Here is a 24,982-nt window from a genome sequence, read left to right as displayed (position 1 = left end):
TATATCAGAGTACGTTAAGCAAGATGACGAATAAGACTTCGTGGCCAAGCTGGTTTAAGGCATGCGACTGTTAATCGCAAGATCGTGAGTTCGATCCTCACCGAGGTCGTTCGTAATTTTTTTTCATTAGTGGATTTACGCGTTTTCAATTTTTGCGTTGCCCACAACGATAGAATGCAGTTGCCGGTCCAAGACCTTGCCAAAATCACCTCGAAACGCACTACGAACATACTTCGAGGTGCAGCCCCTGATGCCCCCCCTCGTTTCAGGTTAAATAAAACCGTGGTATTTGTTTACATTCCTGGTGACCCGTTTTGTTTCTGACAGCCCCCTAGATAATGTAAACATACCAATTTTACTTTCAAGAATTTAGCCATCTGTTTTTGAGGTCTGTATCTAAGGCCACTGCATTTCTGCCCTTTCTGACTGCTCGTGCAGTAGATATTTCACTCGCTATAAACTTGCTTAATTACATTCTCCCACATATACATTCATTTGATACATCGCAATTTTTCAACCCTTATTATATTTTAGCTACAGTCATTCGTTACACCACTCAAAATGGGGCTGCAAGTTGTTCGCTCATTGGGATCAAACGAAAATGAGAATATAGTCAAGTCCAAAAGAAGTTCGACCGGCCCTCGAAGGGCACTTAGGGTTGTGTCCAGCAGTGAGGTGAATAAACAGGTGCGTTCTTTTTCCACCAAAGAAGCTCAGCTAAAGACAGAGTTGATCAAAACAGACGGGGTTTCCACGGTCGACGATTACGATGACGAAACAGAGGATGACATGGTTCTAGAAGACGAGGAGGTGAAGCACTACCAGCAGAATTTAACAGATGCTGAAGACGAAGAAGACGAAGGGTTCCAGGTGTTGGAGGAGAAAATTGAGCCGATGTCACCCAAATGGGATGCAAGTATTGAGGCCGAGCTCACGGCTGTGGTGAGGAAGTTTTTCCGAGAAGATCCGGATCCAAAAGACGAAGACACATGGGACGTGTCCATGGTGGCTGAATATGGCCCGGAAATTTTCAACCACATGCGCGATCTCGAGATAAAGTACGCTCCATATTCTCACTACGTGCCCGATATCCAGTCAGAGATCACGTGGGATAACCGAGCCACTCTGATGAACTGGATCGTCCAAGTACACGCTCGTTTCAACTTGCTACCGGAAACATTGTTTCTCGCTGTTAATCTGATCGACCGGTTTCTTTCGAAGCGGGCCATTTCGCTTTCGCGGTTCCAACTATGCGGAGCCATTGCTTTATTCATTGCTGCAAAATACGAGGAGATCAACTGCCCTTCTGTGCAGCAGATGGCATACATGGTCTCTAACGATTATTCCATCGAAGAGCTGCTTAAGGCAGAGAGGTTTATGATCAACGAACTCAAGTTTGAGATGGGCTACCCCGGCCCTATGTCGTTCCTTAGACGTACTTCCAAGGCTGACGACTACGACAGTGAGACCAGAACTCTGGCCAAATATTTTCTAGAGATTACCATCATGGATCCGAGATTTGTGGCGTCCCCTCCCAGCTGGCTAGCGGCAGGTGCGCACTATCTTGCCCGCAAGATGTTGCACCAGGGTAAATGGACCGAGGAGCACGTTTTCTACAGTGGATATTCAGAAGCACAATTGAGGCCCTTGGCCGATGTGCTCATTGACAATTGCATCGACTACAAAAACAACCACAAGGCGATCTTCGACAAATACTCGGAAAGACGATTCAAGCGCAGTGCGATCTTTGTCCAAGAGTATTTGAGAGAGTCGCTACAATATTGACTAGCATATTACATGGGCCCGTTGGAAATTGGCAGAATTCTGAAGTTTACGTATAATTTAATTACAGTATATAATGGCAAAAAAAATAAAAAAGTAATTCTCTAATCCATGATGTTCCGTCAAGCACTTAAAGTTGTTCCTACTGTTTCCAAGTTCTCTTTTGCCAGAAGCGCTGCTAGGCCTTTTATTTTGGGGCCAATGATGGCTCAATTCTCGACCAGCATCTCTAGGATGAACGCACCAGATGCCAAGACCCTTGTCCAGCAGGAGCTGGACTACGAGAAGAATGACGCTTTCGATCTGGATCCAAGCTTTGTGGCCTACATGAAGAACGAAAATATCAAAGCCATTGAGCCAAACGAGCATGCTTTTTCTCACATGATTAAGGAATGGAACGATGAGAAGGTTCATGTTCTGTTTGACATCCAGAAAATCACGTTTGCTACCCACGCTAATAAGCAGATCAACGAGGAAATCGGCAGCGAGGAGGATCAAAGCGAGGTGTTTTCTGCGGGAATGACCGAGACTGCGGATCTTTCTGTTGTTTTGGAGAAGAACGGTAAGGCTTTGCAGTTCGATTTGGATCTGAGCCCAGATGAGTACCACTTCATCATCAATGGAGTCAGAACTTTTGACACCGTCGATCTAGCTCTTGACTATTCTAGCAACAGTGTGGACCAGAAGGACCTCCTGTACAGCGGACCTTTGTTTGAAAATCTTTCACTGGAAATGCAAGACATGTTCTATGACCTGCTGAGGGAGAGGGGAGTGGACGAGGAGCTTGGTGAGCTTTTGGTTGCCTATGCTACCTGGAAGGAAAACAACATGTACATTGACTGGCTCGAAAAGCTGCAGAGCTTCGTTTGAGCTCTCCATGATGGGGCCCCCCTGTATATAGAGAATAATGTTGAGGCGTGTGCGCGTCGATAGACGCGACGACCATAATTTTTTCACAGTCACAGTTTTTTTCATCGACAAAAAAAATTAAAACCTTCATTTTAACCAACTACAACTATGTCTGACGCTTTGGTTTCTTACGCTGCTCTCATCTTGGCTGATGCTGAGTTGGAGATCTCTTCTGCCAACCTGCAATCTTTGATCACTGCTGCTGGCGCTTCCGTTGACAGCATCTGGACTGAGGTGTTCGCCAAGGCTCTCGAGGGACAAAACTTGAAGGAAAAGCTTTTCGCCATGGCTGCTGCTGCTCCTGCTGCTGCTCCTGCTGCTGCCGGCTCCGCTGCTGCTGGTTCCGAGGCTGCTGCTGCTGAGGAGAAGGAGGAAGAAGCTGAGGAGGAAGAGGATGACGACATGGGCTTCGGTTTGTTTGACTAAGCATACAGTATTAATACATGAAGATTGGAGTTATAATCAGTAAACAGTACGCTTGCGCTGGTTCGAGCATACTAGAAACATGAATTCAATTACTTTCAGGCTCATTATTTGATCTGCCATATTTAAAAATGCGGAAATTTTAATCTAGCTACAATCCATTGCTCATGACTATTTTGGTTAGACATTACACATGTATTGTACACATCTAATCCTCCAGTTTCTGTTTGCCCGAGACACCGCTCACGTCGTATAAAAAGCCCTTGAAGAACTCGTAGACGGGGAAAACAACACACTGTCCTGAGGCAACACGCATGACTCTCGGAAGGATACCTTTATAGAATGCCTTCACACCGCTCTCCTTGAACAGGTTGGCTCCGATACGCACGCCGCGGGCGAAATTGGACTCGTTCGAGTGTCCTGTTTCCTTTTGCATTCTAGTTTTGATCGTGTCGAGAGGATTGTTGCAGAGAGGTCCAATGGCTCCTGAGGTGAATCCTATCACGGCTGTTTGGTAGGAGGGCAAGACCTCAGCGTTTTGATAGTCCTGCAAAAACGATTTGAGGAACGAGTAGGTGGTAAAGTTGGCACCCTGGTTGATAGCCTGCCGAGCAGCAGTCAGAGACACACCTCTGTAGAGAGTTTTCAGACCTTCCTCGCGAACAATCATCAGGGCAGCTTGTGGGGCAGAACGGTACTTAGGCACCTGCAGAGGGTCCTTAAGCGAGTTGTGCTGAGCCTGAAGTCTGATCTTGACCACCTCCATAGGGTTGACGACAAGCACGGCCTCGGTGACTCCAGCCATCACACCACTGATAAAGTTGGAGGAGGTGGCAACCTGGCCAGTTTCCTTGTTGATAAAGAGCGACTTATAGAACTCGTAGGACGAGAAACGGATGGCCATTTTCGGCACAATACCTATGCAAACGGCTCCCAGGCCTCTGTAGAGAGCGAAAAAGCCCTCGTTTCGAACGATGTTTACACCTGTCTTGATAAGACCCGGGGGCTTTGCGGACTTCAGTCCAATGCTTTTCTTAAACAGCTGCATACGCACTTTGATGGTATCGAGAGGATGACAACACAGAGCCTCGAACAGGCCCGCCGTTCCTCCGGCAATGAGATCAATAGCAGTGTTCTTTGGCCTCTTGTTAGAATTCGCAGAAGCACTCATCTTGGATAGGTACACTGCAACATTGGTGAAATTGCCAAACCCTTTATATTGTCAGCTACCATCTCCCCAGATTTTTTCGCGGGGCATCGGAGAAGGTCTAACGGAAAAAAAAATGACGACTCCAGGCAGATACCCACACCTCGCGCCTCAGCCAAAAAGTGACCAGTCTTGCACCCGGAGTGATTCCAGGACATGCTGAATCACTTGCTTTGCGGCTGGAATCCGGGGACCGAAATCGCTACCCGGGAGGTTATACGTAATCAGAAGGTCGGTCTGCACCTTCTGGAGCCGGATCAGTCCGAGTAAAACTACCAATTGCGTTTGGTCCCTCCCCCATTTCTTTGCCTCCTGCGAGCCAACCAAGACGTAGGCCGGGTCCTGGGCAAAATTCGGACACTGAACGTTTGCCACCTCCAAAATTTTGGCGTCCTCAGCGCCATTGAGCTTGGCCAACTCTTGGAAATGGTACTCGGCCGCAGCATTGTCAGCGACGTCGACCGACTCCAGGAGATCAAAGATGATGGCGTCCTCTGGGCCGAGCTGGGTGTCTGGCCCTGCCACAAACACCTCCTGTGTATCAGGGATTTGTCTCAGTGTCGATGCATCAATCAATCCGGCCGGGATCTGCGTGGTGATGGCGCCACCATAGAGCTGTGTTTCCTCGAAATTCATCGTGGTGCAATATTTTATTTTTGGATACTGCCATCTATAATTTTTGATTAGCTCAGCGGCGCATTGGCGACGATTAAAGTTTTAAATTTATATTGCAAACAAGACTCTCAACAGATGCCCGACATTATAACCATATTGTCGGATCCAGTGCTGTTTGGACAATATGGGCCACAGCTGCGCGAAGATCTGCTCGCGTACGTGACGAAACAGCAAAACGAAAACTGCCGCCTCAAGACCAAAAACGAAGCATTCCAAACCGCCCTGGGCGAGTTAGGCACGGTCCTCAACTCTGTGGCTAGAGGCGATCTCTCGAAGAAAGTCCAGATCCACGAGCTGGAGAGCGATCCTGAGATCCTGAAGGTCAAGATTACCATCAACACTATGATGGACCAGCTGCAAACGTTCGCGCATGAAGTGACAAACCTGGCCACCGAGGTGGCTAACGGAAAATTGGGTGGCCAGGTGAACACCCACGAAATCCAAGCGAGCGGCGTTTGGCGCTCTCTAATTGACAATGTGAACGCGATGGCGTTGAACCTTACGAATCAGGTCAGAGAAATATCGGAGGTAACGTCTGCAGTCGCTGCCGGAGACTTGTCTCGTAAAACCAATGTTTATGCCCAGGGAGAGATTTTGCAGCTACAAAACACAGTGAATAAGATGGTGGACCAGCTGCGTAAATTCGCCTTCGAGGTCACACGAGTCGCCAGAGAGACAGGTGTGGAGGGCCGTCTTGGAGGACAGGCCCAAATCGAAAATGTTTTTGGTATCTGGTTGGAGCTGACCGACAACGTTAATGCCATGGCGCTTAATTTGACCACACAGGTCAGAAACATCGCGAACGTGACGACTGCCGTCGCCAAGGGTGATCTTTCGACCAAGGTGACGGCAGACTGTAAGGGAGAAATCTTGGAGCTCAAAATCACAATCAACAAGATGGTGGATCGGTTGCGGACTTTCGTCGAGGAGGTTAGAACGCTCGCTACTGAGGTTGGAACAAAAGGTATTCTTGGAGGCCAGGCCAACGTGACAGACGTCGACGGAGCGTGGAAGGAAGTCACCGAGAAGGTCAACGTGATGGCTAATAATTTGACGAACCAGGTGAGATCGATTGCGACGGTGACTACGGCCGTTGCCCACGGAGATCTATCGCAGAAGATCAAAGTCGAGGCCCAGGGAGAGATTCTGCAGCTGAAAAGCACGATTAACAAGATGGTGGACTCGTTGCAGGTTTTCGCCAAGGAAGTGACACGAGTTGCCAAGGACGTGGGAATTGACGGTAAGCTCGGTGTTCAGGCCGAGGTGAACGACGTGGACGGGCTGTGGAAGGAGATCACCACGAACGTGAACATCATGGCAGCCAACTTGACAACCCAGGTGAGAGCATTTGCGCAGATCACAGCCGCAGCCACGGACGGTGATTTCACGCGTTTCATCACTGTGGAGGCGTCGGGAGAGATGGACGCTTTGAAGACCAAGATCAACCAGATGGTGCTGAACCTGAGGGAGTCTATTCAGAGGAACACGGCTGCCAGAGAGGCGGCTGAGCTTGCAAACCGTGCCAAGTCGGAGTTCTTGGCCAACACGTCGCACGAAATCCGTACTCCGATGAACGGTATCATCGGTATGACGCAGCTGACTCTCGAGACGCAGCTGACGCAATACCAGCGCGAAATGCTCTCGATTGTGCATAATCTGGCTAACTCGCTGCTGACGATCATTGACGACATTTTGGACATTTCGAAGATTGAGGCCAATAGAATGACGATCGAGGAGATCGACTTCTCACTCAGAGGCACTGTTTTTGGCGCGCTCAAGACGCTGGCCGTCAAGGCGATAGAAAAGCAGCTCGATTTGATCTACAAGGTGGACAACTCATTCCCGGATAATCTTGTTGGAGACTCGTTCAGACTGAGACAAGTGATTTTGAACCTTACTGGTAATGCCATCAAATTCACGAGTCGCGGCAAGGTGACTGTCAGCGTCAAGAAGACGTCGCGCGTGATTAACAATACGGACAAGCTGCTGCTGGAGTTCTGTGTGAGCGACACCGGTATCGGCATTGAGAAGGACAAGCTGGGTGTGATTTTCGATACGTTCTGTCAGGCAGATGGCTCCACCACACGTAAGTTTGGTGGTACAGGTTTAGGACTCTCCATTTCTAAACAGCTCATCCATTTGATGGGCGGTGAGATATGGGTCACGTCAAATTACGGAGAAGGCTCTAATTTCTACTTCACCATTCTTGTTTCGCCGGCCAAGGTTGATCTGTCAAGACAACTGGAAATCCTGTATCCGTTTAGAAACCATCAGGTTTTATTTGTTGCTTGCGAACACGACGAGCAGGCCATTGAGGAGATCAAGGAGAACATCAAATTGCTCAATCTTGAGCCGGTCGTGGTCCATGATGTTGACGAGGTGAAGATCGACGACCCGGTGTCCTACGACACGATCATCATCGACTCTATAGACACAGGCAGAAGACTGCGGCTGCTACCAGAAATCAAGTACGTTCCTCTGGTTCTGCTGCATCCATCGATTCCAGCGCTGAACATGAGACTGTGTCTGGACCTTGGTATCAGCTCATATGGAAACACGCCATGTTCAGTCACCGACCTGGCATCGATCCTCAAACCTGCACTGGAAAGCCGTGCGGCTCCTCCTAATAGCGACGGCTCCACCTCGTACAAGATTTTGCTGGCAGAAGACAATCTCGTGAACCAGAAACTCGCCGTCAAGATTCTGGAAAACCACGGCCACAGCGTCGAGGTTGTCGAGAACGGTCAAGAGGCCGTGGAGGCCGTGAAGAAGAACCATTACGACGTTATTCTGATGGATGTCCAGATGCCGATCATGGGAGGTTTCGAGGCAACGGCCAAGATCAGAGAGTGGGAGAAGAAGAAATACGTCGACTTTATGGCTTTCCGCACGCCAATCGTGGCCCTGACTGCTCACGCTATGCTGGGAGACCGTGAGCGCTGTTTGAAGGCACAGATGGACGAGTACTTATCGAAGCCTCTAAAGCCGTCGCTTCTGCTTCAAACAATCTCCAAATGTATTCACAACATGAACCAGCTCAAGGAGATTTCGAAAAATCAGAACGCTCGCGGGTCTAACTTTGCCAAGCACCTGAAAAACGGCTTTGTCAAGACTGACATTCACCACAAGAACGGTTCAGACGCCGCGCAGGGCGAACAGAAGATCAGAGAGCTCTCAGAAGAGGAAATTGACGCGGCTATGACATAAGTTGTATTGTTTTATTTTATGCTACAATGCGTTATCTAGGAAAGATCGAAACCTGCGTGCGAGTTGATGGAATACAGCAGCTTTTCCTTCAGTAGCTTTTTGTCTCTGTAGTCAGGCAATTTGAGCAGGTTCACGCACGTGGACGCTGTGGGTAGTCTTGAAGTGTCTGGTCCCGAGTTGCGGATTCCAAATTTTGGATTGAGCTCTTTGAAGCCCAGCAGTGGTTCGCGCGAGCTGGAGGTGACAAATTTAAGAAATTTGGACCGCAGGTCGTTGTCAAACTCTTCAAGGAGCTCAAACAGGTAAACAATTGTCGGGTCATGCATCGTGTAACCACCCAGTGCGGTATTGCGCCGCAAATCCTCAACATCAATCTCTTTCTCTCCGCCAGAGATTAGTTTGGCCAGCTCGTACGCATTGAAGAACAAGAGCCATCTGGGCTTAATGATCTGGGACAATCCTTCTATGAAATATTTCGACTGGATTGCAATCGACTGGTCCATCTTGAACTTTGCTACGCAGTAAACGTACTGCAACTTGTTCTGTTGATTCACCTTCATCTTTCTTCCGCCAGGAAGCAGGTCAATCGTGACAACCTCTGGGGAATCCTGTAACTTCTCGCTGATGGTGAAGTTCAGGTCCAACTCGTCAATCTCGTGCTCTGTCAGTTTCAGCAGTTTGGAGAGGTTTTCATGCAGCTCACTATCGTATATTTTTAGATCATCAAACGAAATTCTCTGTTGAAACGAGGGTGTCGTGGTCCACCGACTAAGGAAAAACGGTGCAAACTGAATATCTGTCAACACATTCTCGTAGAGACACTTACCGATTACCATGCCCAGAAACCTGAGCATTTGTAGATGGAAAGTCTTTTCCTCGGAGCTAAAGTCGTAGGAAGGATTCTGCTGTTGTAGCTTCAACTTCAAAAAGTAGTCAGGGTTGGGGTATAGCTGGAAGTTGGAGGTCGCATTGAAGAACCTCATCCCGCCTCTCTTGTCTGCATTGGAGTTCGAAACGTAAAATGCGCTATCCACAATACTTGTGAGCAACTCTTTTGTGAGTCCTCCCCCGTCAATGCCGGCCTCTTTTTCTCCAAACTGGTTGATAAACTCCACAGATAGAGGCAGTTTGAACTGTTGGCCACGCAGCTCTCCAAACTGCTCAAAGGCGTCAAAAAGAACGTTTTCCCGCGATACAACACCTTGTATCTTTGGGCTGAATATCCCTGTGATCTGTGACTTGTCTTTTTCAATCAGCTGTCGGAACAGCTCCGCTCGAGTGTCAAAAGGGATCATGAACGGGAGGTATATGAGAATCAGCAGATTGTCCTGCAGCTGCGTATTAGAGGCTTGTGAAACGCCTGTCGGAAGGGAGAATTCTCCGTCGTCTTCGGCTTCTTCGCCATCATCGTCCAGTTCGAGCAATGGAACAAGCTTGGAAACGTTACGAATCGAAAACTCGGGGTCTCTGAGCAACCAAAAGTCTTCGTCCGTGAGGTTCATCCGAAGATCGCGTAGATAAGTCTGCTTTAGGAGTTTCAGTGTTGTGACGCCGATGTTTTTGAAGAATGCAAGTATTCTGGCCTCCGATACTGAAAGATCCTCAAATTGCACAATACGTCGTCCCAGCACATAGAAAAGAGAAAAAGATCGGAGGAATTTCACGAAATAGAGATAGTTGTCCTTGTCGAGTCTTCCCTGGTTGAACAAATCGGCATCATTGGACACGCAAAGCAAGTAGCTGTAAAGTTCCTCTAACAGAAACAGTGTCTTCCACCAGTTTTCTTTATGTGGGTCCAACAACGTTTGTCTGAACTCGTTATTGATGGCAAAATGTGCTCTCTGCTCGGCCAGAACAAATACTTGACGAAATAGGCGTTCATTGCTGAGGTTTATGAAAAACTGATTCATAAAGTCCATGGAGGACGATGCCACAATCAGGTTCACCAGCAGCTCGTTCTTTAGAAGCTGGTTTACGTTGCCTTTGGTGGACACTAGATGGAGCAATGCGAAGAAGAACGAGACAAACAGGTCTGTTTCGACCTGCAGGACCTCGCACTGTCTAATCACCGACTTGGTGAAGTCTGAGGCGTAGAGTTTTTCAATCTGTTTGCGTGCCTCAAGAGAAACATATATTGCATGTCCGCTCGGTTCGTCCTCAAACTGCAGTTTGGCCGAGATTCCGCCTATGATGATGGAGAACGACTCGATTGACAGCTTGTTAATGGCGATGGAGCTATGGGATAAAATCGTGACCACATTCACCAGGTAGTCAAATTTCTCCGTATCTGTGAGGCTTTCAAACCGGGGTCTATGAGCGCAGATCCACTCAAATTGCAGTTCGATGGACTTCCGCAGAAGAGCGTAGTTGTGAGACAATGCAAAGCCCACAAACTCCGGTTGTGGGACAGTGAGAAACCGCAAGATTTCCTCGGTGGCGTAGCTCGACAGTTCAAAGATGGTTGCCAAAAATAGCGGGTCCTTGGTGTACACGGTAAGTAGATATTTCACTAAGGGGTTCCAGTCAACGGATATAGGGTACTTCTGGGCGAGACTTATGACCACTTGAAGAGACTTTTTTACCAATTCAATGTCTGGCGACCGAGGAATCGTCTGTATCAGCGTTCGAACGGTTTTGCAGGCCGTGGAGGCGGACAGCTGTTGGGTCTGGATAAGGTGCTCGAGTCTATCGATATAGGTGTGATCGCGAGTACCAGCGAATTCGGGCCAAAAGAAGTTAAACTCTGCCACACTGGTACCATCCCAATTGCTTCCCAGTTTACGTCGCGCGTGCTGGAGGTCGAGATACGAGCGTGCATACGACTGGATCGTGGTTGCGGCCCGAGCCTCTGTGCGGGCCCTCTCGCGGCGCTGGCGCTCGAGTTGGGTGGTTTGCAAAAACGACTGTTTATTCTTTGCAAAGAGGCTCCTGTTGCCGAGGTTGACTTGTCGCTTTCTGGTCGATCCAGTAAAGTTTGTGTTCATGTACAAGAACTGCTGGTATTTTGCCTTTGGATAAGAAAGCTGGAGCCTGCACGACCACTAATTATTTCAGAATTATTCCCTGATTTTTTTTTAGAGACGCGTTTTAGAATCATTGTATTTCTAATCATGAGTGCAACTACGTCGAAACACGCAGGTGACGCGCGTTTGGAGGGGCCCAACAAGCGCCAGCACCTGGACATTTCTCTCGACGACGGGGTTGGCACGGCCACGGCGCACTCGCTGCCGACAGCAAACCAGTCGATCACCCCCCACGGGTACCATTTGCCGGTGCACGGCAAGTTCGACCGTCAAAAGCTCCATAACAAGCTGACGGGCGGACAGTTTGAAAACGAGGCGAGCACTTTTGAGAAAGAGCTCGTTTCGATGTCCAAGAAGGAGTCGGAGGCCAGTGTTCAGAGCGACAGACAGAGATGGGATCGTCCCGCGGTGGTGGGGTACGATCCGGCCACGTACGACGTGGACTTCCAGCAGCTGGATGCGGAGGAGACGCTGATCAATGACGAGGCCGCAGTGCGGTTTTTTGGAGTCACTGAGGAAGGGTACTCGGTGCTGTGCAACGTTGTAGGGTTTAGACACTATTTTTACGTGCCAGTGCCAAAGGGCCTGACGCAGGATGATCTGGACGACTTCCACAAGTATCTGCGCACAAACTACCAGGGTGTGCAAGGGCTGGAGATTGCGCTTAAGGAGAGCATCTGGGGCTACAATAATAACACAAAGCTGCCGTTTCTTAAAGTGGTGGTGGACGGCATTAAGCACATCGGTAAGGTACGCTCGGCATTTGAGCGCGGCGAGATTGAGTACAAGGGCCTGTTTCCGCCCACTGGATCAATGACGTTTGACAATATCCAGTTTCTGCTGCGGATGATGGTGGATTGTCGTATCACAGGTATGGGCTGGCTGCGGGCGCCGGCGGGAACTTACACGCCAGTTCCGCCAGAGGAGGTTGTTTCAACGTGCCAGCTCGAGTTTACCATCCACTACAAGGACCTTGTGTCGCATGCTTCGGAGGGCAAGTACCTGAACATGGCTCCATTGCGGATTCTGTCATTTGACATTGAGTGTGCGGGCCGCAAGGGCATTTTCCCCGAGGCGGAACACGACCCGGTGATCCAGATCGCGAACGTGGTGGCTAAGGCGGGTGATCCGGTGCCATTTGTGCGCAATGTGTTCACTGTCAAGTCGTGTGCGCCGATCGTGGGGTCAGAGACGTTTTCGTACGAGTCTGAGGAGGAGATGCTGCTCAAATGGAAGGAATTCATCGTCAAGGTGGATCCAGACGTGATCATCGGGTACAACATTGCCAACTTCGACTTCCCGTACCTGATCAACAGGGCCCGGGCGCTCGGCGTCCACGACTTCCCGTACTTTGCGCGTCTGAAGAATAGCAAGCAGGAGATCAAAGAGACGTTTTTCAGCTCGCGCGCGTACGGCAGCCGCGAAAACAAGGTGGTCAACATTGAGGGCCGCATGCAGCTGGACCTGCTCCAATTCATCCAGCGCGAGTACAAGCTGCGCTCGTACACGCTGAACGCCGTGTCGGCACATTTTCTTAACGAACAAAAAGAAGATGTGCAGCACTCGATCATCACAGATCTCCAGAACGGCAACCAGGAGACCAGAAGACGGCTGGCAGTGTACTGTCTGAAAGACGCGTACCTGCCGTTGCGACTTGCCGAAAAACTCATGTGTCTGGTCAACTACACAGAGATGGCCAGGGTGACCGGCGTGCCGTTCAGTTTCCTGCTCTCGCGTGGCCAGCAGATTAAGGTCATCTCGCAGCTGTTCCGCAAGTGTCTGGATCTGGACATCGTGATCCCGAACATCAAGTCGGAGGGCGTGAACGAAGAGTACGAGGGAGCCACCGTGATCGAGCCTGTGCGTGGCTACTACGACGTGCCGATCGCAACGCTCGACTTTGCCTCGCTGTACCCATCGATCATGATGGCGCATAACCTGTGCTACACGACGCTGCTGAACAAGCAGACAGTTGAACGGCTGGGTCTGAAGCAGGACGAGGACTACATAGTCACGCCGAACGGCGACATGTTCGTGCACCCGCACCTGAGAAAGGGCATTTTGCCAACAATTTTGCAGGAACTGCTGGCAGCACGGAAGAAAGCCAAACAGGATCTGAAAAAGGAGACAGACCCGTTCAAGAAACAGGTGTTGAATGGACGGCAGCTTGCACTGAAAATCTCGGCAAACTCGGTGTACGGGTTTACGGGCGCGACAATCGGCAAACTGCCCTGTTTGGCCATCTCGTCGTCCGTGACAGCGTTCGGCCGTGTCATGATCGAGCAAACCAAGGCTGAGGTTCAGCGCCATTACAGCATCGAAAACGGCTACGAGTATGACGCCCAGGTCATCTACGGTGACACCGACTCGGTGATGGTCAAGTTCGGCCACAGCGACATGGAGACGTGCATGCGGCTCGGCGAAGAGGCGGCGGCCTACGTCTCGACCAAGTTCAAACACCCTATCAAGCTTGAGTTCGAGAAGGTGTACTTCCCGTACCTGCTCATTAATAAAAAACGTTACGCGGGGCTGTTCTGGACCAACCCGCACAAGTTCGATAAGATGGACACCAAGGGTATTGAAACGGTGCGTCGTGACAACTGCCGATTGGTTCAGAACGTTATTACCCGGGTCCTGGAGTTGATTCTGGAGGAGCGAGACGTGGAAGCTGCAGAGCAGTTTGTTAAGAAAACCATCGCGGACCTGCTCCAGAACCGCGTCGACCTGTCGCAACTGGTTATCAGTAAGGCTTTGTCACGTCAAGACTACGCTGCCAAACAGCCGCACGTGGAACTTGCGGAACGGATGCGCAAGAGAGACGCTGGTTCGGCCCCTACGCTCGGTGACCGTGTTGCTTATGTCATCATCAAGACTGCCGGAGATAAGAATTACGAGAAGAGCGAGGACCCGCTGTACGTGCTAGAAAACTCGCTGCCAATCGACACCAAGTACTACTTGGAGAACCAGCTGGCAAATCCACTGACGCGGATTTTCGAGCCAATTCTGGGCGAGCGTCGTACCAAAGAACTGCTCCACGGCTCCCACACGCGGACGGTTGCCGTGAGCGCGGCAAAGACGGGAGGGTTGATGAAATTTGCCCGAAAGAGCAACACGTGTAAAAACTGCAAGTCGCCAATTCCTGAGGGCAAGGCTCTGTGCCGCAACTGTCAGGGTATGGCGGGGGAGCTGTATGGACGCGAACTAGCTAAAATGAACAACCTGGAGACCAAGTTCAGTCGGCTTTGGACCGAGTGTCAGCGTTGCCAGGGCTCGCTCCACCAGGAAGTTTTGTGTTCCAACAAGGATTGTCCGATCTTCTACATGCGGAAGAAGTGTCAGAAAGACGTTTTGAATCAAGCGGAGGAGCTAAAAAAATGGGACGCGGCTGCCTGGTGAGACAATGTGACACGGATTTAGGCATTAGTAATTTATTTTTTTTCTAGATGCGCGGAGCAATATGTAAGCAAGCAACATGGTGGATATGGTGACAAATTGTCACCGGAGTTAAAGACACAACGTTGTCATACGTAAGATAGCTCGCTCGGCCTCTTCAAGTTTCGGCCTGGATAACAGAAACGTACAAAGCTTAATGATGCCAGTTAGGCACCCTTGGTGAGACTAGAACCCGAGCCGTTCCACACCCGTCCAGCAATTTCTTCTCGGCTCGGTTCGCGCGTGCTTATAAATTTTTTTTTAGCTCCGATCCCGAATATAGCGCAAGCAGACGGGATTAAGCCGGTATTAAATTATTAAGTGGCAAGTATAAAAAACGTAGTATCCCCATCGGGGTCGGCACCATGACTCAAATCTATCCACTTGACTACGCCAGCAAGGCAGACACATACTATCTGGCTTCCAAGGTGAAAGCCAAGCTCACCAAAGAAGCCGTCAAGAACGACATCAACCTTCACAGACTTGTGTGCCAGGCAAACCTCCTAGACAACCTAATCGACAAGCTGAACGCTGCAGAAGAAAACAAAGGCCGTAGGGTGTCTTTCGACAACATTACCAGTGAGAAGCGTGTGCAATTGGTGGAGCCTATTAAGCCCGAACTCACGAATCCTCAAGAATACGAGGACGATTTCTATAGCGGCAGCGATAGTGATTCTGATGAAGACTACGACTACTACGAAGTGAGCGACGACGAGGACAGCCCATTATACATGAACCATGAGCTGAATGGATCGACAGTGACGATAACGACAGAATGCGTGGATTCCGATGAGGAAGATGATGTGCCCTCCCTCTCGAGCTGTTCGAGCGAAAGCGAGTCTGAATACGATAGCGATGAGGAGGCGGACCACGTTCGTGTGCAGCACGTTGAGCATGCTGACAGAGAGAAGATTGAGGCTGCGCATAACCTGATGAGCCTACGGAGAAATTTAGTCGAGTGTATATGAGTGTATATGAGTCATGTATATAGAGATTGCCAACGCGTTACGATTTACGATTCGGAAAAAGGATGTTTCGGAATCCCTCGGTAAAATTGCTCGGGAACAGAAATTCGCGGGGATTAAATGTTTGTCGTAAGGAACTAAATTGTTTCTGGTGTACGGGTGTGCAGTCATCGGATCAGCCAGGTTTTTTTCCGTCGAGACCCTCCGCAATCGCTTCCGGTCGCGCGAACACAGAAATTCACAGCCAATCAACAAATAGTTTTTTGTAATAAATAAGAATAAAAGTGACCATCTCCCCAGTTGTTTCTTCGTCATGTTCAAATCCATAATTCGTTCCCGTGGCATGGCCACCCAGGCTACTGCTCAAAGACTTAAAACGTTCAAGATCTACAGATGGTCTCCAGACACTCCAGACAAGAAGCCATACATGCAAGAGTACAAGATTGATCTGAACCAGTGCGGTCCGATGGTGTTGGATGCCATCATCAAAATCAAGAACGAGCAGGATGCCACGCTCACTTTCAGAAGAAGCTGCAGAGAAGGAATTTGCGGCTCGTGTGCCATGAATATTGGCGGCCAGAACACCCTGGCCTGTCTGTGCAAAATCGACCAAGACACCTCCAAGGAGACTAAAATATATCCACTTCCACACATGTACATTGTGAGAGACTTGGTGCCGGACCTCACACACTTTTACAAACAGTACAAGTCGATTCAGCCATACCTGCAGACCAAGAGCAAGCCGGCTGATGGCAAGGAAAACCTGCAAAGCGAGGAGGACAGAAAGAAGTTGGATGGATTGTACGAGTGTATTTTGTGTGCTTGCTGCAGTACCTCGTGTCCTTCCTACTGGTGGAACCAGCAAGAGTATCTCGGACCTGCTGTGCTGATGCAAGCCTACAGATGGCTCGTGGATTCCAGAGACGAGGCCACCAAGAGCAGAAAGGAGATGTTGCAAAATTCTATGTCCCTGTACAGATGCCACACCATCATGAACTGTGCGCGTACCTGTCCTAAGGGTCTGAATCCGGGTAAGGCGATCGCGGAGATTAAGAAACAATTAGCATTTGACTGAAATATTTAAATTAAATATTTATATGAAAGAGAACGTATTCGAGAACAATGTTGCGCAATTGGCGCACTATATCCGCCATAAGTGTACCAATGTTCGCACTGAACGAGTAGATGGCAAGGTACGTTATAAAGAAGTTCAAAAAGCGGACTCCGATGTCCATGCTAACAGCAGACGGTGATCTTTGCTCTGGCGTGCCGAGACAATATACAGCTCGAGATTGTCGTTTTTTACCACCAGACGTACGCGGCCCCCTTGCTGACGTTCCGCATCTGGCAGCTGCAAGTTTCGGACGACATCGAGACTCGCCGTCTCGTTTTCGATCAGACGCTGATAGACAAGCTTGTCACCCGCAATGGGTCACTAAGGGTCGATCGACGCGTGGACCCTGCGATCACGCTAGTGGACCATCCAGTCCTGGGGAAACCGTTCTACCAGCTGCATCCGTGTCAGAGTGCTCAGTTGTTGGAAGATGTTGCTTTGCAGGGCCCAGAGTCGCTCGAATTTTGGTGGAATTTCTATTCGTCGGTGCTGATATGATTGGCCGTGATAAATAAATTATTGCTGATTTTTATAACTCGCCCCAGCATGGCATCTTCTTTCAACCAAACACGAACGCAGATTGTTGGTGTGGAAAACCAGTTGGCTGGTCTTCTGGCAAGCTACAGCTCGTTTGCATCCGCGCCGGGACCGGAGCCAAGTGCTGACGAGGAACAGCTCGAGCGCAAAATCAACGACACATTCACTAATCTCTCGGCGTTGGTTAAGGAGCTTAATCGGGTGGTGGACTCGCAATCTCTCAATAACACTATTTCCGCATCGAAGATGCAGCAATTGGCGCGTCACAGGGAGAACCTCAACCAGTGCACGGTCGATTTCAATCGAATTAAGTCTACAATCAAACAGGAACGTGATAAAATAAATTTACTCTCTTTCGTTCGCACAGACATAGAGGACCACCAGAGACGCGTCGACAGTTCCGGTGTTTCGGACGGCGAGGATGGCTACATGCTGAATGAGCGTCTGCGGCTGAATCAGCAACATAGCGCCATGGATACCCTGCTGAGCCAGGTGTTCGAGACTAGAGACGAGATCCTCAGACAGCGCAATGTTTTGGGTAGTGTTGGGAACCGGCTTCAGCGGTCACTAAGCACGATGCCAGGGCTGAAAGTGCTGCTTTCCAAGATCAACACTCGCAGAAAGCGTGATTCGCTGATTATCGCCGGTGTCATGGTCACATGCATAATTTTGCTGTGGTTTTTAGCATAGCTAAGATTGACGACGACATGAAAAGTAGATGTATATTTTGGCGTCGGTCGACGCAGATTTTATTTTGTAATTTATTGCATGGACGCCCTTGTTGAGCAGTACGCAAGTGGTTTAGAAGAAGCCATTTTGTCATTTGCTGGCAGGCTCGACTCCAATGACATAAGAGAGAGCCTGTATTACGAGAATCCTGAGTTCACCGACGCACTGGATGCCTTGTTCAGCACGCTAAACATGGATACTCTTATAGTGGACAAGATCTTACTCTTCAACGGGATCTTCACCAAATGTCATTTGAAACTTGATGGTTCAGAGCAAAATGGCTCCAAAGACCCAAAGTTGTATTTGGCAAAGATGCTTCTTCTTCTGGATTCCTCAATCTACCTATCCTTTGTGAAATACTCTGGCCTCAACCCTGTACCCATGCAGACCCTGAACTCTATCATGATACTGAGTCCTACAGAGTTTGTTGTGGATACTTTTGGCCCTGTTTTTTTTTCGCACAGGTCTGTCGACAGACGGCTTAGACTGACTCTTCACAATACGCTAGTTGGAAAAGCCAAGCCAGGCTCAACTCTGCTGCAGATTGGCAACGTTCTGCTCCCGCGACTGCTTGGACAACTGGAGTCACACGATGTCTTTGCTACGCAGCTGATGGTTTTCATCACTAATGCATTTGATATCAACGACAAATTGCTGCTGACCAGCGACTGGAAGATGAACGACTTTAATAAAACATACCTCGAGTTCTCCAAGTCTCGCAAGTGGCCGTCTAACGCCAGCAGAAACCCAGGCCGCCGCACAAACGACGTCTTCCAGGAGTACATGGTTCTGGCGCTGTATTTCACGACAGACTTCAAGAGACTGGTGGAAGAGCTCAATGCATACAGAGGAGGCAGATATTCCAAATCAGGCCTGCCGCTAATAGACAATTGCAAGAAAATCCTCAAGACTGTCAAGGAAATGGACGCACAAGAACCTGCTCCAAAGATTGGAAGCACCCACGACCTGACAGCGGGGGAATACAGCCAGCTGGTCGACAGCTTTGCGGCAAAGGAGTACGAATGCGACTGGCTGCTGAACGCTGATGAGTTTGATCTCCAACTCAGACAGCCTAGTCGTCGCTGGGCTGTGATATTTCAGATCTACGTGATGGTCTCGTTCATCTACGACCTCACAGACGCCAAGTGGACAAAGGTGCTTGGCGACATCAACGCCAAGTATAAGAAGTTTCGCAAGCCCGAGTTTGACGCGATGCTGGCCAACGATGGCGTCAAGAGCCAATTGGTCGAGGTACTCACGGAAATAGAGCGACACTACGCGAGCTACTTTCCTACATTCCACCGTATTTTGAAACATGTTGTCGACAACACGGAGATCAGATGGAGGTCCATGAAACTCAAGCAGTTCAACCACGAGAATCTGGAGGATCTGAAAGCGCTTTCGAACGACAGAAAGCGCAAATTGGACGAACATTTGGACAAGGAGCCGGAGTTAAAGGCACCGTATGTATACAAGTTGGGAACGGCAAAACTATCGCAGATATGGAGCGTCAAAACAGGTTTGGCCGAGATCGAGCGGAAATTGGCGGACCCGCAGGAATTGCTGGAGACTTACAAGGACGAGCTTTATTTCGTGGACGGCAGTCTGCAGAGCGGCGAGAAGAGCGAGGGGCTGCTGGAGAAACAGGAGCTACTTATGTGGAAGAAACAACGGCTTGAACGCGGGCTCGGGGGGTGGTTGAATTTGTAGGTAGCATTTGAAATAAGGCTCGTAGGAGGTCACGTGAATTTTCAACAGTCGGTGTTTGAAAAAAAAAAAATGTGGGGCCTAATTAGTTTTAGAGATAGAGTATGCCATCGATTTCCGAAGGAGAACCTTCCATCTCAACGTCCGTGGCTCTTTCGTCGGCAACAATCAGCTCACCTTTTGGGCTTCCGCTCGACCCCTATGAGCTCAAGGGTCGTGTTTTGACGTCCCCCTTTAACGTCCTGTTATCAGCCGTCTACCTGCTGAACGACAAGATTTTCAGCTACGAGCTGCTGGGCCACCATGATGTCCCTGACAGACGCTCATTGCTGGGCTTGTGGAACAAGCTGAACAGAAAAAACCTCAACAACAAGGTCCCTAATCTGTACAACTTAGAGGTGAGATCAGGCTGCGGAAACCTTATTCTGGGATATTTGAACGAGAGTATTGACGGTGAGCCTGTGTCTGTGATTGTTCCAAGCTCTGGGCTGGAGTACATGGAGCCTGTTTTGCTGCAGCAAAATCAGAATCACCACAATCTGGCTCTATCGCTGAACGTTGCCAGCTTAGAGTACGACTTCAAGAGCCGCCAACTGGTTTCGCAATATTCCAAGGTTCTGTCTGTTGCGAAGAACTTGAAGCTGCCCGTTTTGCACTCTCTGGACGCAGTCGAGGCCCAGCATTTTGTCATTCTAACGAACGCTCTGGCCAAGCTGAAGATCACTACGGTCCATCTCTTTGATGGTCTGAGCTTCCTTAAAACCAATCAGACCATCTCAGGCTCGCTGTCGAACGAGCGAATCCGGGCTGCTGCAGACGAGCTGTACGAGAAGCTGAACGGCAAGATCCAGCTGCTGCCAGCTTCGTCGAAGCTATCGTTTGCGCTTTCAGTGCTGAATGAGGTCCTGGGCACCAACTATGCCCCGTTTGAGTACCACGGACTCCAGGGGGCTGAGACCGTCTACGTTGCGTACGGCTCGAAGGAGATTGCCATGCTGAAGCGGTTAAACGTGGCGTTCGTGCACGTGAGAACGGCGCTTCCTTTTGAGGTGGCCAAGTTTGTTGATCTGGTCCCGGCCAGCACGAAGCAGGTGGTCGTCATTGGCGAGAGGTTCCACGGCGTCAATCTGCTCAAGCTGGACGTCCAGGCCGCTCTGTACGTGAAGCAACGCTTTTTGAAGGTTGTGGATGAGACGGTGGCACAGTTGGAGCGGCTGGCAACATCAGTGGCCGAGGCGGGCTCTCATTTCCAGTTCCTCACCGCAGACAACTCACCATTTGTGGACGTTCCTTCCAAAGTCACCCACGCGCTGTCGCTGGTGCCGGACATGGACATTCAGTACCGGCCGAAGTTCGACAACATGGTGAACTCTGGTGTGTTTTCTGCCGACATCCGTACCGGCTGCGTTTCGAGCGACTTGCTCGATGTCCTTGTTGTTGAGGATGCACAGATCTTGAACGAAGTTGACGTGATCAAGACTCTTAAGAAGAACGGCTCTCTGCTTGTGGTGAACGGCCCGGAACAGAAATTTGACGAAGTTAAGTTTGTTGAGAAGACATTGTCGGCGAGATTCAAGAAGCGACTGCTATCTGAACAACGCACTCTAAAGGTGATTGACCTCAACGCCGTGGGCGAGCAGGAGGCCACCAAGGGCCGTACCGCGTCGATTGCAATCCAGGTCGCATTTTGGAAGCACGCCTATCCAGAACTAGACACGGGAGCCATTGTGACCAAGATTTTGCAAGCTTTCGGTAGCGAGGCCGAGCTGCTGGCATCAGTGATTGCCGAACTGGTAGAGAAGGTTGAGCAACACGTTTTGGAGGTCGTGGTCAAGGACGCCGGGGAAGACGAGCAAGAGACTAAGTTTGTCGACCTTGTCGAGACCTCGTTCGAGCCTAACCCTAGGGAAAAACTTGTGGATACCACGAGCATCAAGGTAGAGCCACGCTCGGAACTGGTGCGCAAGCTGATGTTCAAGGAGGCCTACGGCGTGTCCAAGGCGCTGCGACCAGACCTGCCGGTGAAGAACTTCGTGGTCAGAGTGAAGGAGAACAAACGGTTGACGCCTACCGATTACGACCGGAACATTTTCCACATTGAGTTCGACGTGAGTGGTACTGGTCTCAAGTACAACATTGGAGAGGCTCTCGGCATTCACGGCAGGAACAACCCGGAGATCGTCGATCAGTTCATACAGATGTACGGTCTGGAGCCAGACGCCTTAGTCGAGGTGGCCTCGAAGGAGGACGAGACCGTCTTCGAGGTGCGCACCGTCAGACAGGCGCTCATTGAGAACCTAGACGTGCTCGGAAAACCGCCAAAACGATTCTACGAGTCTCTTGCAGCATATGCTACCAATGCTGACGAAAAAGCCACCCTCACAAAACTTGGCAGTGCAGACGGTGCAGAGCTGCTCAAGACGTATCAGGAGGAAGAGTTCTACAATTACGTGGACATTTTCGAGCTGTTCCCAAGTGCCAGACCTTCTGCCGAGGAGCTCGTGCAGCTGATTCCAGCGCTTAAGAGAAGAGAGTACTCGATCGCGTCGTCTCAGAAGCTGCATCCAAACGAGGTGCATCTGCTGGTTGTTGTGGTTGACTGGAAGGACAAGAAGGGCAGAACCAGATACGGTCAGTGTTCCAAATACCTGAGCGACCTGCGTATTGGCGAGGAGCTCGTGGTGTCGGTCAAGACGTCGATCATGAAACTGCCCCCATTGACCACCCAGCCGATCATCATGGCTGGTCTCGGAACCGGTTTGGCTCCGTTCAAGGCGTTTGTGGAGGAAAGATATTACCAGCAGACCCAGGGCCACGAGATTGGCGAGATATACCTATACCTTGGCTCCAGGCACAAGAGACAGGAGTATCTGTACGGTGAGTACTGGGAGGCTTATCTAAACTCTGGCATCATGACATACATAGGAGCAGCCTTCTCCAGAGATCAGCCGAAGAAGGTGTACATCCAGGACAAGATTAGAGAGAACTTGGAGGAGCTGACCGACCTCATGATGGCCAAGAAGGGCCACTTCTACCTGTGTGGTCCTACCTGGCCCGTGCCAGACATCACCGCCTGTTTGCAGGATATTTTGGAGGCGGATGCGGTCAAGAAGGGTGTGCAGATCGACAGCGCCAAGGAGGTTGAGGAACTGAAGGAGGATGGTAGATACGTTCTTGAAGTGTACTAGATAAGCACGGAATATATGCTATCAAATTTTATTAAATTAAATTTGGGGAGTTATTAAATTGAAGAAATTCTTCAATGCTAGAGAATGATCGATGTTGGGGGGCGGGACGGTTTTACAGTGAAGTGCGGTGCAAAAAATAACAGCTTTTGAGGCGAGTAACTTTGGCACGACACGTGAGCATGTTGCAATCCAGGTCTATAACTTTTTCAAAAAAAAAGTAAGAAGGGGTCGACAGGGAATTGAACCCTGGACCTCCTGCTCCCAAAGCAGGAATCATACCACTAGACTACCGACCCATTTCTTGTGTTTATATCGTAACCAGCCAAACTTGACGCTAACCGGGAAGCTGAGCCTTAAAATCCAATAATTACTTCTGACCCACCACTCTCTACAACATTCTCGATTATGTTATTCCAGCTATGTATTACTAGTGCATTCCGCGGTCCGCCGTTCTAGGCTTGGCACGGATGATGTTGTCTACACGCAGCAGCACCTCGGCCGCCTCAGAAGCAGACGACACCACAGCTCTCTTCAACTTGTAGCTCTCCAAGATACCCAACCGTCTCATGTCGTCCACTGTTCCCTCGTTCAGATTCAATCCCGAGCTACTCATTCCATTGTATATGGATGAGCGCAATCTCGAAACCAATTCGCTGGAGTCGTAACCGGCGTTGTCGCAAAGAATGGTTGGCAGTTGCCTCAGAGCACGAGCATATGCTTCAATGGCAAGCGACTTCTTGCCATTCTCCTTCTGAGCAGCTTGTTCCACGGCACGAGCCATATTCATCTCTGAGCAGCCTCCGCCCAGAACTGTTCTGGTTTCCCTGGTGGTCTGTGAAAGCACTGACAAGGCGTCGTGCAGAGACCTGTCTGCCTCATCAATGACCTGCTCGGTGGCTCCTCGAAGCACGATGGTGCAAGCCTGGCCTGCAGCCACGCCCGAAAACTTTGTCATGATATCTTCTCCAATGATAACTTCCTCTATCGAGTCGCAGTAGCCAAGCTTCACCTTCTCTGGGTTGTCAAACGTGGACGCAACCTCCCCGCCGGTGACGAGGGCCAGTCTCTCGACACCCTCGAAATCTGCATGTTCTATAGTGGTGATACCGGCATCGCTCAACAGCTGCTCGGGCCAGTCGTAGATCAGTTGTCTGTTGACAAAACAGTTGATACCGAATTTCTGGATTTTTTCCACCTTGGCCTTCATTTTTTCCTTCTCGGCACGCTCCAGCTCCGCGAGCTTGCTGGTGGCGTCCACCTTGAACTTTGCACCAAAAATCTTGACCTTGTCTGTGTCCATGGAGGTGTTTGCAATCAGAATTTTCGCCTTCTTGAGCGTCTTTGGCTGGCCAACGCCAATTCTTTTGTCAAGAATGAATCCTTCGTCCAGGAATGAGTCTGACAACTTGCCGCCTGCTTTTTTGATGATCTGGATCCGATCAAGATTCGTCGACCCGCCCAATCTTAAAACAGCGTCGACAGCCAGCTTGGCAAAATACTCTTTGTCCTGGGATAGAATCTTGGACGAAAGTGTAGTCTTGGCGATGTTGATCAGGTCTTCTCTGAATTTGGCTTCATCATCAACGTTGTTCACTGCCAGGCTCTCCAGTTCGGCCAGCGCTGCGCGGCACGCGATTCTGTAGCCCTCAATGATAGTCTGTGGGTGGATCTTCTGGTCAACGAGTTTTTCCGCCTCCCGCAGGAGCTCTGAGCCAAACACAGTTACCGACGTGGTGCCATCTCCAACCTCATCATCCTGCACTTTAGCAATGTTGACAAGCACCTTGGCAGCAGGATTATCGAAAGGGATAGCTTTGAGGATCGTGGCCCCGTCGTTGGTGACCATCGAGTCGCCCGAAGAGGAGGATTGCAGTAGTTTGTCCATTCCTTTAGGGCCCAATGTGGTCTTGACAAGGTCGCCAACAGCGATCGCGCCCACAAACGATGACAGACGCGCGTTTTCGGCACGCTCTTCAGTGACTTGGTCGCCAAATATGTTGACCGACATGAGAAGAGAAAAATGGAAGAAAAATAACGAAGTTTTTCGACGCGTCGAAGTACCAATAAAAAAAATAACTTCCTAG

At 49.9% G+C, this 24,982-nt stretch overlaps 15 protein-coding genes and 2 non-coding genes across 17 annotated transcripts; 12 read left to right on the top strand and 5 right to left on the bottom strand.

The window, feature by feature from the left end:
* The first annotated feature begins 34 nt into the window (after nt 1–34).
* On the top strand, nt 35–109 carry OGAPODRAFT_t29. Its single transcript has one exon. It is a non-coding gene; the product is annotated as a tRNA-Asn (tRNA).
* Nucleotides 110–439: 330 nt separating this feature from the next.
* Nucleotides 440–1,863, top strand: OGAPODRAFT_16140 (uncharacterized protein). The gene has a single exon (XM_018354206.1). The coding sequence runs from the start codon at nt 562–564 to the stop codon at nt 1,783–1,785; it is 1,224 nt and encodes a 407-aa protein (XP_018211370.1). The 5' UTR covers nt 440–561; the 3' UTR covers nt 1,786–1,863.
* A 17-nt stretch (nt 1,864–1,880) lies between these two features.
* OGAPODRAFT_16139 (uncharacterized protein) lies at nt 1,881–2,735 on the top strand. The gene has a single exon (XM_018354205.1). It carries the CDS (start codon nt 1,894–1,896, stop codon nt 2,650–2,652), a length of 759 nt encoding a protein of 252 aa, XP_018211369.1. The 5' UTR covers nt 1,881–1,893; the 3' UTR covers nt 2,653–2,735.
* Nucleotides 2,736–2,779: 44 nt separating this feature from the next.
* Nucleotides 2,780–3,148, top strand: OGAPODRAFT_93439 (uncharacterized protein). Its single transcript, XM_018357341.1, has one exon. The coding sequence runs from the start codon at nt 2,800–2,802 to the stop codon at nt 3,115–3,117; it is 318 nt and encodes a 105-aa protein (XP_018211368.1). The 5' UTR covers nt 2,780–2,799; the 3' UTR covers nt 3,118–3,148.
* A 130-nt stretch (nt 3,149–3,278) lies between these two features.
* Nucleotides 3,279–11,200, top strand: OGAPODRAFT_87030 (uncharacterized protein). The gene has a single exon (XM_018356855.1). The coding sequence runs from the start codon at nt 5,072–5,074 to the stop codon at nt 8,201–8,203; it is 3,132 nt and encodes a 1,043-aa protein (XP_018211364.1). The 5' UTR covers nt 3,279–5,071; the 3' UTR covers nt 8,204–11,200.
* On the bottom strand, nt 3,323–4,285 carry OGAPODRAFT_7720 (uncharacterized protein; the record flags this gene model as incomplete). The annotated part of the gene is made up of 1 exon (XM_018356292.1): nt 3,323–4,285. One exon carries the CDS (start codon nt 4,283–4,285, stop codon nt 3,323–3,325), a length of 963 nt encoding a protein of 320 aa, XP_018211367.1.
* Nucleotides 4,433–4,957, bottom strand: OGAPODRAFT_12476 (uncharacterized protein; the record flags this gene model as incomplete). Its single annotated transcript, XM_018353322.1, has 1 exon — nt 4,433–4,957. The coding sequence occupies one exon, from the start codon at nt 4,955–4,957 to the stop codon at nt 4,433–4,435; it is 525 nt and encodes a 174-aa protein (XP_018211366.1).
* Nucleotides 8,239–9,519, bottom strand: OGAPODRAFT_38553 (uncharacterized protein; the record flags this gene model as incomplete). The annotated part of the gene is made up of 2 exons (XM_018355363.2): nt 8,239–9,085; nt 9,125–9,519. Coding segments are annotated over 2 exons (1,242 nt in total), but the record flags the coding sequence as incomplete, so codon positions are not given.
* A 113-nt stretch (nt 11,201–11,313) lies between the features above and the next one.
* Nucleotides 11,314–14,633, top strand: OGAPODRAFT_93434 (uncharacterized protein; the record flags this gene model as incomplete). Its single annotated transcript, XM_018357340.1, has 1 exon — nt 11,314–14,633. The coding sequence occupies one exon, from the start codon at nt 11,314–11,316 to the stop codon at nt 14,620–14,622; it is 3,309 nt and encodes a 1,102-aa protein (XP_018211363.1). The 3' UTR covers nt 14,623–14,633.
* Nucleotides 14,634–14,991: 358 nt separating this feature from the next.
* On the top strand, nt 14,992–15,682 carry OGAPODRAFT_16135 (uncharacterized protein). Its single transcript, XM_018354204.1, has one exon. It carries the CDS (start codon nt 15,024–15,026, stop codon nt 15,624–15,626), a length of 603 nt encoding a protein of 200 aa, XP_018211362.1. The 5' UTR covers nt 14,992–15,023; the 3' UTR covers nt 15,627–15,682.
* A 240-nt stretch (nt 15,683–15,922) lies between these two features.
* Nucleotides 15,923–16,738, top strand: OGAPODRAFT_99253 (succinate dehydrogenase iron-sulfur subunit, mitochondrial). The gene has a single exon (XM_018358080.1). It carries the CDS (start codon nt 15,937–15,939, stop codon nt 16,696–16,698), a length of 762 nt encoding a protein of 253 aa, XP_018211361.1. The 5' UTR covers nt 15,923–15,936; the 3' UTR covers nt 16,699–16,738.
* OGAPODRAFT_7713 (uncharacterized protein) lies at nt 16,721–17,235 on the top strand (the record flags this gene model as incomplete). Its single annotated transcript, XM_018356280.1, has 2 exons — nt 16,721–16,816; nt 16,867–17,235. The coding sequence occupies 2 exons, from the start codon at nt 16,721–16,723 to the stop codon at nt 17,233–17,235; spliced, it is 465 nt and encodes a 154-aa protein (XP_018211360.1).
* OGAPODRAFT_93430 (uncharacterized protein) lies at nt 16,721–17,981 on the top strand. Its single transcript, XM_018357339.1, has one exon. The coding sequence runs from the start codon at nt 17,284–17,286 to the stop codon at nt 17,962–17,964; it is 681 nt and encodes a 226-aa protein (XP_018211359.1). The 5' UTR covers nt 16,721–17,283; the 3' UTR covers nt 17,965–17,981.
* Nucleotides 17,982–18,042: 61 nt separating this feature from the next.
* OGAPODRAFT_93429 (uncharacterized protein) lies at nt 18,043–19,713 on the top strand (the record flags this gene model as incomplete). Its single annotated transcript, XM_018357338.1, has 1 exon — nt 18,043–19,713. One exon carries the CDS (start codon nt 18,043–18,045, stop codon nt 19,711–19,713), a length of 1,671 nt encoding a protein of 556 aa, XP_018211358.1.
* A 101-nt stretch (nt 19,714–19,814) lies between these two features.
* Nucleotides 19,815–22,921, top strand: OGAPODRAFT_99248 (uncharacterized protein; the record flags this gene model as incomplete). Its single annotated transcript, XM_018358079.1, has 1 exon — nt 19,815–22,921. One exon carries the CDS (start codon nt 19,815–19,817, stop codon nt 22,896–22,898), a length of 3,084 nt encoding a protein of 1,027 aa, XP_018211357.1. The 3' UTR covers nt 22,899–22,921.
* Nucleotides 22,922–23,122: 201 nt separating this feature from the next.
* Nucleotides 23,123–23,194, bottom strand: OGAPODRAFT_t25. Its single transcript has one exon. It is a non-coding gene; the product is annotated as a tRNA-Pro (tRNA).
* Nucleotides 23,195–23,299: 105 nt separating this feature from the next.
* Nucleotides 23,300–24,906, bottom strand: OGAPODRAFT_99245 (uncharacterized protein; the record flags this gene model as incomplete). Its single annotated transcript, XM_018358078.1, has 1 exon — nt 23,300–24,906. One exon carries the CDS (start codon nt 24,904–24,906, stop codon nt 23,326–23,328), a length of 1,581 nt encoding a protein of 526 aa, XP_018211356.1. The 3' UTR covers nt 23,300–23,325.
* Between the last annotated feature and the right edge of the window lie 76 nt (nt 24,907–24,982).

The sequence above is a fragment of the Ogataea polymorpha genome, assembly GCF_001664045.1.
Source record: "Ogataea polymorpha strain NCYC 495 leu1.1 chromosome Unknown OGAPOscaffold_3, whole genome shotgun sequence".
Classification (NCBI taxonomy): Eukaryota; Fungi; Ascomycota; class Pichiomycetes; order Pichiales; family Pichiaceae; genus Ogataea; species Ogataea polymorpha.
The sequence above is the reverse complement of the archived record's forward strand: the minus strand, read 5'-3'. Positions and strand labels throughout refer to the sequence as shown.